The sequence below is a fragment of the Enhydra lutris genome, unplaced genomic scaffold, assembly GCF_002288905.1.
Source record: "Enhydra lutris kenyoni isolate GAN:26980312 unplaced genomic scaffold, ASM228890v2 scaffoldscaffold56, whole genome shotgun sequence".
Lineage (NCBI taxonomy): Eukaryota > Metazoa > Chordata > Mammalia > Carnivora > Mustelidae > Enhydra > Enhydra lutris.
Window position 1 is genome coordinate 6,272,946 of NW_019154140.1, and position 16,433 is coordinate 6,289,378.

A 16,433-nucleotide genomic window follows, 5' to 3' on the forward strand; every position below is an offset into this window, starting at 1 on the left:
TAAATAAATAAATAAACAGAAAGGGAGAAAGAAGGGGAAGGGCCAAGTAGAAAGATGAAGTTTTGCTATAGGAAAACAGAAAAATGAAAATAAAACAAAATAAAGTATTTCAGCACAGACTATGAGATCAGGAGACCCTTCATTTACTACCACCTATCCAGGAACCCTGAGTACCAAGAGATCTACATCACTGCTCTCCTAGATGCTCTCTGGAGAAGATTCGCCCAAAGTACCCCCAGGCTGTCAGCCCATGAAAACGCAGACTTCCCTGGCCTAGGCTCTCATTTGACTCAAGTAATGCTAGGACTCTCCCTCCACTTCCTGGACCTTCCTCTCTTCCCTGACCTCTTCCCCAGTGGTATGGTTCTCTCACAAATATGTGACTGAGAAGGAAATTAATATCCATTTCACCTAAAACTGCCTTAGCATTAATGGATATTATTTCCTTCGATCGAAACTAACCTGTGAGTTATCCTCAGGGAGAAAAAGTAAGGATCACACAGGGATTAGGTAACTTGCCCAAGGGGGCTCAAATCAACTCTTAAAAACAGTACACCAAACAGCATCTTCTATCTTTCAATTAATGCCCACATTTTTATTATGAAGACCTACTACAAATATAAACAGCAATTTTTCCTCTTCCTGCTAAGATACTGGTTTATTTTGTTTGGGAACATTTACAGAATAGTCCACCCCAGATCTTTCATTTCACAGAGGTGTTTTAAGATCTTGCCACAAAAGACTTAAATGCATGTTGCATTTTCAAACTATTAACATAAACTGGTTTTTAAAGTGAGGGAGAAGAGAACCCCACAAATGTATAAAAGTCCTTATATTCTGGCCATGGGACATTTGATCTACCACACGGCCATGTTTTTATAATTATGGACAACAAAGTCTGACAAATGCTTTTTTTAACCTTATCAATTTTTTGTGAAAATGTCTTACAAAGATGTAAAAGTTTAAACCACTTTTTTAAAACCACTTTTCATTAAACATTTGATCACCTTAATTGAAAAGAATAGCAGCACATTAACATAATGTATGAAAATGAATACAATGTATGGAAGCAACTAGATTTATGCCTGTCCCGAAACAAGTCTTGTCTCAGAAAATCCAAGAATAAAGTCATAATAAGAACACCGGGAGTGGGGGGGGCGCCTGGCTGGATCTCAGTAGAGCACAGGACTCCAGATATCAGAGTCATGAGTTGGAGTGCCTACGCTGGGTGTGGAGCCTACTTAATTAATTAAAAAAAAAAAAAGAAAGAAAGAAAGAAAAGAAAAAAAAACAACACTAGAAAAGCATTTAACAGAAATTCACTGTTACCTGAAATATGACCTCGACAAAACAAACTTTCTTTGCTTCATTTTCTTCCTTTGTAAAAGGAAGATAAAAATACCTGCTCTGACTTCCTTATAAAATTAAGGCTCTCAAAGCATCCACCATGCAGAACAGCTACTTCCAGGAGGCAGTGAGAGGATCATGGCCAGTGAGGGGGGCACACAGGGGGATTCTGGAGGCTGACACCTTTCAATTTTTGACTTAGTTGGTGATTTCATGGGTGTTTACTTCATAATTATTTTTAAAATCTTAGTCTTGTGGACTCTTCAGCACAAAATAAATTGCTAAATTCATGCCAGCTACTCTTTGTTATAATATTGCAGAGAAAAAAACTGGCTTTGTTGGACTTAATGAAAAACAGTATGGTATACCAAAAACAATGTGCAATGTATATTTTTAAAGACAATTTGCTTATACTAGAGCTCTGCCTTAGGTGAATTTTTTTTTTTTTTTTTTTTTAAAGATGTAGCAAGGGTACTGAGGGTCTTGCAATGTAAGGGTAAACCTGGCTGAGGACACTGTACCCATCCTCAGGTTTCTCAGGATACCCCTGTGATGGCTATGTCACTTCCGCCCACTGAGCTGGAGAGCGGGGGGTCTCTAGCAGAGAAAAAAATGAGGCTGTTTAAACAAAGGCAGACATACACCACTTCTGAGGATGTGCACTGTACCAAGACCCCATGCTGGGTTCTCTGAGCCATGAAGTATACCTCTTTCTTTACAGCTGATCTGAGCCCCAAGCTGTCCACAGTTGTTTGATGAGTTATGAAAATACCTGAACCAGGCAGGGCCCTGTCGTGTCTTCAAGTATAGGGTACAGGGCTCCCCCTTATCCTTGGGGATCACCTAAGCATGTGGGAAATCCTCTGCCAATCAGAGACCAGAGAGTAGGGAAGAGTTCAAGGTGGTGGAAAAATGAGTGGAGGGTTTGTTTTCATTCTGCAGAGCCTATGCATATCAAAATAAACCTCCATTCCTCCCAGAGCCTTCATGAGATCCAGAAGCTGGTGCCGCTCCCCCTGAGGAACAGCAGCTTTGTCCCTACCAAGGACACAGAGAAGGGCAAGGTAAATGCTGTGGCCATTTTCAGCAGTACCCCTTTTGGGAAGCCTTTTTGTACAGCACTCTCCCTGGCCTTACCTCTGTTTTGTGTGTGGTGCGAGATGTCTGCTGTGTTACTTATTTTCAAAGTGCAAACTCTCAACCCAAGAGCCTATAGGCTTCTCTGTTTTCACTGTGTCATCTTGGCTGTGCCTCCAGAAGCCAAAGTACTTAAAGGCTGAGGACCTTAGGGCTGTGACTGTATATTTCTGGGAATAACATGGAGGGGATGACACCACACTCCACGCTGAATCCTCCTGGGCCGGCTTACTCCTTCCAGAACGCCTCTAGGTGGAATCATTGTTGTTTCCTCCTTTCCTGTTTCCAGTTAGGCAACTAACCTATTCAGAGTATCTCCAATAATCCTCTCAACTGGTAAATGTGAAATGCGTCCCTCCAACTTTACATTGTGTGCTTTGTGCAATTTTGAATGGTCTTAGAGAAGGTCAACTTCCTAACTCATCACTGCTCCATCTCTGTTGGTAAATATGATATATGCAGAATCCCTCCAGTTGTACCCTGGGTAAAAATATTCTGAATTATAGGAGGTAACAGATTTGTAGTAGAAAATGTACACTAGCAGTGAAGTCATGAAGAGAGAAAAATCAGTTACTATTTGCAGAGCCAGTTCCACACAAAGTCCTTCTGCTATGTTCATATGAGCAGGTTCTGCTGTGTCCTGAGTCACTGTTAGAACTTATCCTGCCTCTCATGATACATCATGGGAATTCTATAGCACACATCCAAACACATTCATGTTGTTATTTACAATTTTTGCCTTTTTCCATACAACATAATTACTATGTGTCTCACAGTGTACTTAAATCAGAACTACCTATGAATTGATAAGATAAACAGAGCTGAGCTTAGTTAACATTTATAAGTAACAGGTTCCTCCCAGAAAACACCCTCTCAGCTCCTCTCCAAGTCTCCAGGCATCCCCACCTCCGAGAGGTCACTGAGGCCACTGACAGAACTCGCAGAGAGAAGACCCCTTTTGTCAGGGAGGGAAGCAAAGGAAGAAGGTCGTGTGCTGGCAAGCAGAATTTTTCCATAGGAGTGGCCATGATTCCATGTGTGGAATGGGCTTTTTAATCTCACTCATTCTCTGTTCTCAATGCACAAAGAACCATCTCCTGTAGCCACAGAGGAGGGACACAGTGTTATCCTGGACACAGACGCCTGCCCGACTAGAGTATGTGACTTTGTTAGTTTGAAATTACTTCTGGTAATCCTCTAGGATGGAACCCCAGCTGTTCCACACTGGCAGACATGGGCAGTGACATGTGGTGACAGTAATTTAACCTCCTGGCCTCTTTTCCCCCAAGCTGCAGGCGGCACCCAGTGGGGGGACAGAGTTTTCTGGCACTGATGCTGCTCTCTAGGAACCTGGCGTAGGAGAGATGGCAGGTGCAGATGCCTGCTTTTCTGGGGTTCAGCTGTTGTTGATATTGGCTCTTTTGTCTGTCATATCAACACAGTTTTCACTTCTGCTCTGTAAGTCAGTATGGTGACCAGAGGACCCCCCCTTTACCAGGACCATCCTGCACGTGCTACTCCGTGGGCCCCCCCTTTATCACCATCCAGGGCTCTGAACCACCTCTACCCCCCGCACCTCGGTGGCCCCGGGAACCACCCACACCGCCCCACCCACACCACCTGATAAATGATCTGAGCAGTGTGAGCAGACTTGTAAAGCACATTCATCTTACTTTTGTTGTTGTTGAGCTTAAGTGCTGATTTTAGACCTAACCCCACAGAAGATGCAAGGCTATTATTATAATAAAATCACAGGGGCGCCTGGGTGGCTCAGTGGGTTAAGCCTCTGCCTTCAGCTCAGGTCATGATCTCGGGGTCCTGGGACTGAGCCCCACATCGGGCTCTCTGCTCAGTGGGGAGCCTGCTTTCCCCCTCTCTCTCTGCCTGCCTCTCTGCCTACTTGTGATCTCTGTCTGTCAAATAAATATCTTTAAAAAATTTTAAAAAAGAAAATATGTAGAAATATTTAAATTTGTAGTGTTAAGTCAATGAAAAAGTTATCCCAGAATTCTAAACAGCTGAATTTTCCCCATTTTTATTATATCAATAATCCTAAGAGTGCTTTTTAAAGATTCTAAAAAGAGTTTATTTATTCGACACTTTGTCTCCAACTCTTATTAATATAACACTGATATTTAAAATGGAAGGAAAAAATGAAAGAAAAGTGTTTCACTTACAGTTGACCCAAGATGAGATGGATTATCAATAGGTTTTATCACATTTTGCCTTTGTGTAGAATCGAGAAAAACATCATCCCAATGTCCTTTCTCAATTAAGTCCTTGAAAATAAATTTGTAAGCATGACTACCAAAATATATATTCTCAAGTTAGTTATATAATAGTAATGTGTTTCTGTTTCAGAAAACAAGACCATATTTTGGTAAAAAGAATACATTACCTTTTTAATTTTGGAAAGTTCAGTAACTGCTTGCTTATTCCCAGGTTCCAAAAGCAAAACAGTTTCAAAATCTAAAGTGAATTTTTAAGAAACAGAATAAATTAGTGAAAATATTTACAGAGTTCAAGACATGATACATTTAGTTAATAACCCAGGCTTCTCTCTAGAAGTTTTACTTAGGGCGCTAGGAAACAGGTTGAGCAAGAATAAGAGCTAAACATTGACCAGGTGCTCTTCTAGTTACTTTATGTGAATTCTCGTGTGACCCCCATCACAACCCCACTTTTCAGATGATACAACTGAGGTCTAGAGGTCATCTAACTTACCAAAGCTCACATTATTAAAAATGACAGGGTTACTCACTAAATGTTAAGACAGAATCTAAGAAAATTCCATATAATGGAATATTATTTGGCCTTAAACCTTGCAAGACATTAGCTAAGTTAAAGAAGCCAGACACAAAGGGACAAATACTGCATGATTCTACTTATATGAGGTACCTAGAACAATCAAATTCATAGAGACAGAAAGTAGAATGATAGTTACCAGCGGCTAAAGGAGGAAGGAATGGGGAGTTTTTGTTAATGGGTAGATTTTCAGGACTGGATGATGAAAGAGTGCTGAAGATGTTTGGTGGTGATGGTGATGGCTGCTCAACAGTGTGAATGTACTTAATGCCACTGAATCGTACACTTAAAAATAATTAAGATGGTAAATTTTATGTTATGTATATTTTACTACCATTTTTTAAATGCATGAGCTACAGCTGAAGCCAAGCTTAGAGAGATAAATGCACATACCAGAAAAGAAGGCAGGTTGAAAATCAATAATCTAAGTATTGATGTCAAGATATTAGAAAAACAGCAAATGAAACCTAAACAAAATAGGGGCACCTGGGTGGCTCAGTCCGTTAAGTGTCTGCCTTCAGCTCAGGTCATGATCCTGGGATCCCTGGATCAAGCCTGCATCAGGCTCCCTGAACAGCAGGGGGCCTGCTTCTCCCTCTCCTTCTGCCCCTTCCCCACTCAAGGCCGCCCTCTCTCAAGTAAATAAAATCTTTAAAATAAAATAACAAAAGCCTAAACAAAATTGAAGGAAAGAAAGAGCAGAAATATGTGAAACAGAAAACATATGCTATAAAACCAAGTTAGTTCTTCAAGAAGGCTAACAGACTGAATACTTAAAAGATCCTGGAAAAACAAAATAACTAGTACCAAGAATAAAAAGGAGCATCACTGCAGATCTCACATTATCCTCTAACCTTTAACAGCTGATTCCCTTTCTTTTTGCATTTTCCTTCTCACCTATAATTCAAATTATTAATTAACTATGATTGGCAATTAGCCAGATCAGACTGGACACTCTTAAAGTAAAAGATAATCTGGTCCACTATGAAAGCTGCATTCCTTCAAATCTGCAAACTATTCACGATCTGAACTGTGAAAGAAAATTTACTTCTGTAAGTTCTGTACCCTTGAACAATGGAAAAGCTACACAAATCTCTGCTTCTATAACATGGGAGTCTCATAAGAATGAGTGAGTGATAGTTGTTAGAAAGATAGTCATACCTTGTTTGGCCTCATTTAACTTTCCCAAAAATGTTCTTGCCGTTCCTCTTCTGGCAAAAGCTTTAGAGTATGAGCCATCTAATAAAATAGCTTGTGTGCAGTCTTTTTCGGCTTCTTCATATCTATTTAATATGACAAAATTACCAACTGGAAAATGCAGCTTATAGGTAAAACTTAACATAAACTGAGTTTCTAATGTAAAATGCAGGCATATTTATTTTAATTAAAAACTTCCAAATCTGTCTTTCAGAGGAAAGACTATTTTTTTTTTAATTGTTCACTCTCACCAAATCTTGGAAACATCTAGGAAGGAGGGAAAAGGTACAAGGTTAAAGGAAAGTCAGGATAGGAAGTGCCGGAAGAATGTAAAAAATGGTGGTAAAATACAAGCCAAGCAGACAAAAGAATACCACTGGCTGGAACCCATCCTGCACCCCGCCAACACTCAATACACACAGGTACTACACTGACAATTAAAACTGGCATTCATTTTCTAATAAAACTTAGTATTTACCCATCTAAGGATCACCTAAGTTATACATCACCTGAGGAAAACCAATCTACACAAAACTCAGGACCTGTTACATGTGTGATGGCATATCATCTAACACCTTTCCTAAATTCTACTCAACCATGCAACTGGCCATCAATTCAGTCAGACTGGGTAGTGCTCTAATAAACAAAAAGTTAAGGGGAACTAAAAACAAAACAAAACAAAAAAGAACAGAAAAACTGAAGACCTCGTATATGTAAAAATGACATTAATGAATTACTGTGAATTTACTTGACATGATAATGGCATTGCAATTATGTATAAAAGACCCTTTAGGGATAAGATGTCATAATGTCTCTAATTTGTTTTATAATTCAGAGGGAAAAAAAGCTAACTAAATATAATGACAAAGGTATGGCTTGTTAACCCTAGATGATTTGGTACATGGGATTTATTATATTACTTATATGAAAGCTATAAAAGTTTCATAATAAAAAATTCCAAAAAAAGAAAATCTCCTGCAATGACATTCTCCCCAAAGCCTAAAATGAATGCCATCCTACCCTTGAAACAAGACCTCATAAGAACACAATCAAAATTTTGAGTGAACTTAAACATCTTCTAGTTCTTACTTCACTTTTCTTTCTTTCTTTTTTTTTTTTTTTAAGATTTTATTTTTTTTATTTATTTGACAGAGAGATATCACAAGTAAGCGGAGAGGCAGACAGAGAGAGAGGAGGAAGCAGGCTCTCCGCTGAGCAGAGAGCCCGATGCGGGGCTCGATCCCAGGACCCTGGGATCATGACCTGAGCCGAAGGCAGAGGCTTTAACCCACTGAGCCACCCAGGCGCCCCTTACTTCACTTTTCAATGGAAGAAAGAATATGTCTGTGTCTATGCAAGTGCATGTGCCCATGGCCCACTAATATATTCTTTCCTTTGCTGATTGTATCATTCTCTCATTCAGACACATGCATGCCCCCTTGTTCCCCCCACCCCAGTTTTCAGGGTAAGGTACTTTAAAGAGCAAAGTCAAAGGCCTGCCTGACTCTCCAGCTATGTTAACAGCCATAATATGGACCACTTGCCCTTTCTGGAAGTTACATTAACTTTTTCACTCTCATGCCTTTAAACCTGTACTGGGACACTCAACCTGTTTTTCACCTCACTTACTCTAACCAAAATAATGTATCTCTAATTGTGTCTATTGGTTTAAATGACAATAAATATACAAACAAAATTTACTTCTATGACAGGAGTTTCCTAACCTGAGGTCCTTTGCGAGATCTGAAAAGTGGGATGGGAAAAATATTACATCCTTATTTTCACTAACTTTTATATGGGATTTGGCTTTTCTTTCAATTATGACTATAAACAAAAAACCACAATAGCAAAAGCAATAGCTTTAACTTTGCCCCAATAAATATCATAGATACTTTCATATTACAACTGTTACAGATATCTCGAAGTATTACTTATGTTCACCACTGTTTCAGAATTACAGTAGTAATTAAACCTATTTGTATGTGACCACAGCATCCTAGTCTATAAATGCTCCTAGGACCTAAGTGGCCAACTAGTAGGCAACTAAGAACTCTGCCCTTAGTAGTCATCAGATACCAAAGAGCAAAGTCTCATGTTACCACACTGGTAACATAATCATTTGTGTTACTTTTTTATTTCCTATTCACACTTATTAGTTCATCAGTATGTGGAAGATGTCACAGATCAGCCCGAATTTAAATTTTCATATTATGTCTTCAAAACAAATTTTTGCTTTATATCTGCCTGTATTTTTAATGTAGTTTATTTCGTTGTGTCAATAAAAAAGTATATATACCACTATGTCAAAAATCGCAGTATTTTAAAAACTATATTTCAATATAATTGGATGCCTTTGTAACCTCAAATGTATACTTATGCATTCAAAAATATTCTGAGAAAGGTTCCCCATGCAGCCAAATGGGTCCACGGTACCAAAAAACTTCAGAATCCGTATTTTAAGTATTCACAGGTTTTTTCTTAAATTCTGTCACTAAAGTATAAAAGGTGATTACAACAGATATAAAGAACTATGAGACACAGTTTCTACCAGCAGATATTATCCTCCTGATTGTTCAACTTGGAACACCTGAGTGCATCCAGAAATAACTGTTAGTAGCACAGGACCAAGTTTTTGCCGTATATATAATCAATCAGATGATCTCAATGGCAACAATTCTCTTATGTATAAAACACTGCCAGATAAGAACTTGCCCAAAAGGTTCTGAGGTTAAAAATAATTTTTAAATCACTAATTCAGAATAACATGCATAAAACAAAGAAATGTTAAATTGTGTAATGCCACACTATTACAAGTGGGAAAATAGTAAGAGCAAACATTTACTGAATATGTACTGATACACACTCAATCTCTCTCATTTAAATTTAACGCTCAAGAATAAATAAATTTTATTTTATTACTATTTATCTAATGTGCCAATTTATGGTAAATTTCTTTTTCATCCTGAAAAGTATTAAGTATAACCAATCCTTACTTCTGAATCTTCAGATAGGCCATTGCTCTGTTAGCTGGAAGAAGGGCATTAGTGCCATCTGCTGCTATCCCCCGAGTATAGCATTCAATTGCTCTTTCATATTTCCCTTCTTTGAAAAATCCATTCCCCTATCATTTTGGAGAGAAGTATAAAGAAGAATTAAAAAAAAAAAAATTCAAAATATGCAAAAAGAATAAAAAATTAGCTGAATTCAAATCTTAAGTAAACACTATGAGAATACTCATCAATACTCTATCAGTTATTAAAGTATATGTTAATGTTAAATATCCAATCCATGATACATGTTCTAGAATCTGTTAGTTTAGGTTATGTTTTATAGTGGCATTATTCTCTTTTCAGTACTAAAAAGAAAAAAGTATACTACTATGCTACTTTACACCATTAACCATTATTCTACTAGTTAAATATTACATAAAACTTAAATCTAAAAAAACACTTTAATAAATATAGGCCCAAATATTATACTCTTCAATATTAGAAGCTGTACAATAGAATTTCATTAACTCAAATAATTTTTGTGAAAGAACAGAGTACCAGAATTGTATACCTCATTCTTTGGTAACACTAACATGTCTAAACACAGGATAAATTAAACCATACTGGAATGTACATACCAGACATCACTATAAGCAAACTTATTTATAATCAGTCAGGTTTCTCACAATCAATATCATTCCATATGTATTTATCATTCCATAGGTATTTTTCCAAAAAAAAAACTACAAATATGTTAAACTAATCTCAACTGAAGATTCTAAAGGAATTTTGATCAGAAACAGTACAGTATGAATTAATGAAAAAAAAATTCTAAGAATGAATTGTAACTTATTTCTATGTTAAATTTATAACCACCTATACATAAGTATGTTAAAATCCTCAAAAGTAGTTTGCTCCTTAAACTATGTTATATTTTTAATTATGTACTAAGTCATCAATTACTCAAATTCTGAATTAGTAAGCTCCAGGGTTTTTTTAGTATAATTTTCAGCTCTTATTGAAGAATTTTAACGTTAGAGAAGACAGAAACAAATACACAAGAAACGGAGAGTAAACTCAGCAAAACATATGTATGTTAAAATCCCTCTGGATTACCAGATCTTTCTCTGAAACGGCCTGCTGCTTATTCTGTTGCTCTTCAATTTGTTTCTTCCCTCCTTCAGGTGATTTAATCATTGTATCAGCTCCCTTTGGATATGAATTTTCTTTGGATGTTAAAGCCTAGGAGACACAGTAGTCAGCTAAAATAAAACAAATAACGCAAGATACATATATATTTGACTTTAAAATAGTAAATCACTCAAATGTATTAGAATTTTTGACACATTTCAAATTAATATTGAAATAATAGTTTTTACTCTAATCCAAAGTCTAATTTAAATTAAAAAACAAAATAGTGAATTTAATATACATCTTATTCCAATGAAAATAAGCCATATCCACTAATAGTAGTTGTTCATTTATTTATTCAAGAAATATTTATTGAATTTCTACACAGGTCAGGCACCATTCTAGGAACTATTTTCAAAAATAAAATAGATAATTAAGACCACACATCCAAATTTCTCATATTTAATATTCAGTCATTATTTAACCTCAGACAAAATACAAAAATATATAACATAATTCACAATTATAAGCAAGTTGATAAATTTATCAGATTATGAGCAATAAGTAATAGCAATATTTAAAAGCAGATTTTTGGGGCGCCTGGGTGGCTTAGTCGTTAAGCATCTGCCTTTGGCTCAGATCATGATCCTGGGATCCTGGGATCAAGCCCCACATCAGGCTCCCTGCTTGGCGGTAAGCCTGCTTTTCCTTCTCCCACTCCCCCTACTTGTGTTCCCTCTCTTGCTGTGTCTCACTCTGTCAAATAAATAAAATCTTTAAAAATAAATAAAAAATAAAAAATAAAAGCAGATTTTCCCAAAACACTTTTTCCTCCAAGTTTTAACAGACGGTACAATAACTATAACTGACTGAACAGCAAAATGAAAGAAATATATAACTGTGCAGTATCATTTGACAGCAAATTTTTTAGCTAATAACTATTTTCTCACTGTTAAAAAACTAGCATTGTTTTTGCTAATATATAAACTATAAGGATGGAGCTTATATCAAAGAAATATGCAGAAGTTTAATATAGAAGTCAAAGCACAAGCCAATAAAGAAAAATTAGTGGGATAAGGAGAAGTAATTCTATCATCTGGGAAAGAAAAAAGCAGCGGTGGTTCACAGACATCAGGTAACTTTTTTTTTTTTTTTAAAGATTTTATTTTAAGTAATCGCCACACCCAATATGGGGTTCAAACTCACAACCCCGAGATCAAGAGTCGAGTGCTCTACCGACTAAGCCAGCCAGGTGCCCCCAGACAACTTTTTAAGATGATGACTCCTATGGATCTTTAAATATCATTCATTGTACTTCCTCTAGCTTGCAAATCTGTTTAGTAAAACTATACAGTACAAAGAACTAAAATCAGAAAAAGTCTATATTAAGTAATCTACAGTACAAAGACTATGCCAAAACCTTTACACTTCATCAAATAAAGGTAAGTAATGCACTTAATTTAAGTAACTAGGATTTACCTGATTAATTTTCCTGAGTTCATTCGTTGCTTCAAAGTTATTTGGTTCCAGTTCTAATACTTTTTCATAATCTAGGTAAATTAGAAGATTAATATTTGAAAGATAGCATATTTTAAAAATTCTACAAAACAATAATCATTTGCTACATGTGACAAACAGGCAAGTGTTCTGCGGCAAAATTAAGAGGAGTAAGAAATATTAACAACAGCAGGCTACTAGACTTTCTCCATTCTCCCTCCCCTAAGATAAAACCCTGACAGAATCCTGTGACAAATCACCTTCTTCCACCAACCCCAGAAAGGATACTTGCTATCATTAAGTTGTATATCATAAAACCAAGGAGCAGCAGAATTATCAGATTATCAACTTTATTCAGATTTTGTTATTTATAGTACATAAACCTATTTTATGGACTAATACAAGCCCCAGAATTTACAAATAAAGAAAAATGTGTTAAGAATTTTATATGCAGGGGCACCTGGGTGGCTCAGTGGGTTAAAGCCTCTGCCTTCGGCTCAGGTGATGATCCCAGGGTCCTGGGATCGAGCCCCACATCAGGCTCTCTGCTCAGCTGCCTACCTCTATGCCTACTTGTGATCTCTGTCTGTCAAATAAATAAATAAAATCTTTAAAAAAAAAAAAAAAAGAATTTTATATGCAGTGCCTCTGCCTCAAATTATCCAACAAGATGTTTTAATCCTTACTTTACAGATAAACTGAAAATCATAGGAGATCCATCCATAACCTTCCCTTTGGTCACCCACCTAATGTGATCGGTGTCTCACTTCACATTAGTGGAATGAGAATTTGAACCAAAGTCTAATTGGAGGCAAATAATGCATTCTTTCCCAAGTATCAAGATTCTTTTAAAAAGCAAAAATGAGCTTTATTCAAATACAGAATGCTCTCCAAAGGTAAGAACTGTGACTATCTAGTATTCTTTGTACAGCATCTGTTAAATTAAATCATTAGGGAATTTTTTAGATATTAAGGAACTGAAATACATTAATACCTTTTTTGGCATCCTCTAATTTTTGCAAAGCAACTCGAGCAGCACCTCGCCTTGCATAAGCCTTTGTATAACTTCTATTCAAGGCAATTGCTAAATTACAATCAGACTCAGCAACAGCAAATCTGCAATTTAAAAAAATTAAGGTTAATAAAATTCATTTGTTAACCCAACCTCAAAATTTGTTTCTGAAATCCCCAAGAAGGGGATTTAGCTCACAATTAAAGGTGTGTTTCCCACCTTCTTTTATTTACTTAAGGCTACTGAAAAGCATTAATTCGTGACGGTGAGATGTAAGTAATGTTCCCTTTAAAGCAAGGAACAAGAATGCCCACTATCACCACTTTTGTCATTATTGTACTAGAGGTCCTGACTAACACAGTTTCATAAGGAAGAAAAATAGATAAAAAGACTGGAAAATAAACGAATAAAACTGACATTCTCACATGATATGATGGTCTACCTAAATCACTCAAAACAATCTAGAGACACTGTTAGAAATAATCAAAGTTTGCAAGGTGGCTGCTTTACTAGAGATAAGCAACAAAAAACAGAAATAAATCTAACAAAAGATATTTAAAGACCCATATGCAGAAAATTTGAAGACTTTCTTGAAAAACATTAAAGAAGACTTAAGGGGAGATATAGCACATTCATGATCTATAATAAGTCACAGACACATGGCAATATAATTCTCTCCAAACTGAGCTCTAAATCCAAAGCAATTATAATCAAAACCCCAACATAACTTTTTAAGGAATTTGACAAGATGATTCTAATATTCACACTGATAAGCTAAAGTCCAAGAATACCAAAGACATTCCTCAAAAATAAGGTAAGAAAACATGCCCAATGCCATATACCAAGACTTATAATACTACAGCAATTAAAGATGGTATGGAACGGGGAGAAGGATAAGCAGCAGATCAACTGGAAAATACAGTGACATAAAAGAGATCAGTACAAACTTGACACAGAATAATGGTGGCATTGCAGATCCATGGAGAAAGCATGGATAGTCAATAAATAAGACTAAATGACTGAAATATTCATATGAAAAGATATGAAACTGGAATTCTACCTCAGCATATATTAAGACTTAAACGTGAAAAGCAGAACATAAAACCTTTTGAAAGAAAGTACAGAAGACTATATGAGCTCAGGGAAGGAAACTACCTTTTTTTTTTTAACAAATCATATTTTTAGAAGTGCTAACCTTTAAAAAAAAAGTCAATAAATTGAAATACACTAAAATTAAGAATTTCTGTTCACTGAGACTTCACAGAGAAAGAAAAAAAGCAAATTGGGAGAAAATAAAGCAAATTAGGAGAAAATAATTATAAAAAAACACTGAAGGATTAGCATCCAAAATAAAGAATTTTTAAAAATCAACAGAAAAACAGCCTAACAGAAAAGTGGCCAAAAGACAAAACGGGCATTTCACAGGGGTAAGAAAAAATACAAGTGGTAAATAAATATATAAGACAATGTTCCACATTACTAGCAACTGTGGAAATGCAAATTAAGACCACAGTGAATTACCATTTTACATCCACTAGATTGAAAACAATTAAGAGGCCCGATTCTACCAGTGCTGGTAAAGATAATGGAGCAAGCATTCTTACATGCTCCTAACAGGAATACAAATTCATACAACCACCTTTGTACTACTTATACAACTGGTCATCACCATGTAAAGTTGAACATATATACATCCTGTGACCCAGCCCCAAGAAACACTGCATGCATGTAGGTTTTTTTTTTTTTTTTTTTTTTTAAGATTTTATTTATTTATTTGACAGAGAGAGATCACAAGCAGACAAAGAGGCAGGCGGAGAGGGAGAGAGGGAAGCAGGCTCCCTGATGAGCAAAGAGCCCGATGCGGGACTCGATCCCAGGACCCTGAGATCATGACCCGAGCCGAAGGCAGCGGCTTAACCCACTGAGCCAATTATTTTCCATAACTTACACATACTAAATTATAGTTATATTATAAAATGTAAATATTATAATTTGACAGGCTATTAACAAGTTTCAGAGACCTAAATATGCCATTTAAGCTATTAAAAAACTCAGATACCCATATAATTTGTATTTCCAAATAATTATTTAACAGTTAAAATTTTTAATATTCAAGAAATATCTTGATGGTATTTGTCTTTTTTTAAATTCTTACGTAAGTCCATTCTCTGCTTATGATAAAACTATAATACATTCATATTCTTCAACATAAATATGTATTTTTAAAGGGTCAGTATGACTTAAAGATAAAGATTAGAACATATTTTAAGTTTTCCATAATGAAAGGTCTCTAGGTTAAAGAGTGGATAAATGATTTTTCAAAATAAGGATATTAGGGGCGCCTGGGTGGCTCAGTGGGTTAAGCCGCTGCCTTCAGCTCAGGTCATGATCTCAGGGTCCTGGGATCAAGTCCCGCATCGGGCTCTTTGCTCAGCAGGGAGCCTGCTTCCCTCTCTCCCTCTCCGCCTGCCTCTTTGTCTACTTGTGATCTCTCTCTGTCAAATAAATAAATAAAATCTTTAAAAAAAAAATAAGGATATTAATTTCTATACAATATTTACCCAGCTAACTTTCTTTTGTGAATTGGGTAAAGATGTCATTACTCAAATTTTTATTGGAGGAACACCTTGGTAACGTGAACTACAGGAGCATGGTCTGAACATCTGAAACCATTTAAACCATTTAAAATGGTTTGAATAAAATAACTCAATAAAAAGAAGCGAGCCGTAAGAATTTATAGCTGAAAAGAAATATAGTACGGGTTTCATCTCTTCACAGACACTTTATCATGAAAGATTTTTTTTATTCTAATTTTTTTTATTAAGACAAATTTTCTAGAGCAGTTTTAGGCCCAGAGCGGTACTGAGGGGAAGGTACAGACACTTCTCATCTGTATACTCCCTGCCTCCACACGTGCAGGGCTATCATGATCAGTATCCCACATGAGAGTGGTACATCTGGACAAGAGATGAACCCACAGTGGCACACCATTATCCTCCAAAGTCCACAGTTTACATTACAGCTTATTCTCGGTGCTGAACATTCTATGGTTTGGAAAAAATATAAAATGGCATGTATCTATCATTACATTATTACAGAGTATTTTCATTGCCCTAAAAATCTCCTGTGCGCTGCCTACTCATTCCTTCACCACCCCCAACCCCTGATAACCACTTATCTTTTTATGGTCTCCATCGTTTTGCCTTTTCCAGAATGTCACAGAGTTGAAAAGTATGAAATCATACAGCATATAGATTTTTCAGATTAGTTTCTTTCACACAGAAATATGCATCTTAAAGGGGAGCTAAGATGGTGGT

General features: G+C 36.3%; 1 protein-coding gene across 2 annotated transcripts in view; it reads right to left on the reverse strand.

Moving 5' to 3' along the window:
- The window catches only part of LOC111157979 (RNA polymerase II associated protein 3), a 41,034-nt gene that overhangs the window by 9,009 nt on the left and 15,592 nt on the right, over positions 1–16,433 (reverse strand). Inside the window, exons 6-12 of one of the 2 annotated variants that reach the window (XM_022519752.1) lie at positions 13,099–13,220; positions 12,087–12,157; positions 10,593–10,718; positions 9,480–9,607; positions 6,451–6,572; positions 4,883–4,953; positions 4,662–4,763 (exon numbers count right to left, since the gene is read on the reverse strand). In XM_022519752.1, coding sequence (XP_022375460.1) covers positions 4,662–4,763; positions 4,883–4,953; positions 6,451–6,572; positions 9,480–9,607; positions 10,593–10,718; positions 12,087–12,157; positions 13,099–13,220 — 742 coding nt within the window. The remainder of the gene's footprint in view (positions 1–4,661; positions 4,764–4,882; positions 4,954–6,450; positions 6,573–9,479; positions 9,608–10,592; positions 10,719–12,086; positions 12,158–13,098; positions 13,221–16,433) is intronic. The other variant, XM_022519753.1, reaches the window with a different exon arrangement.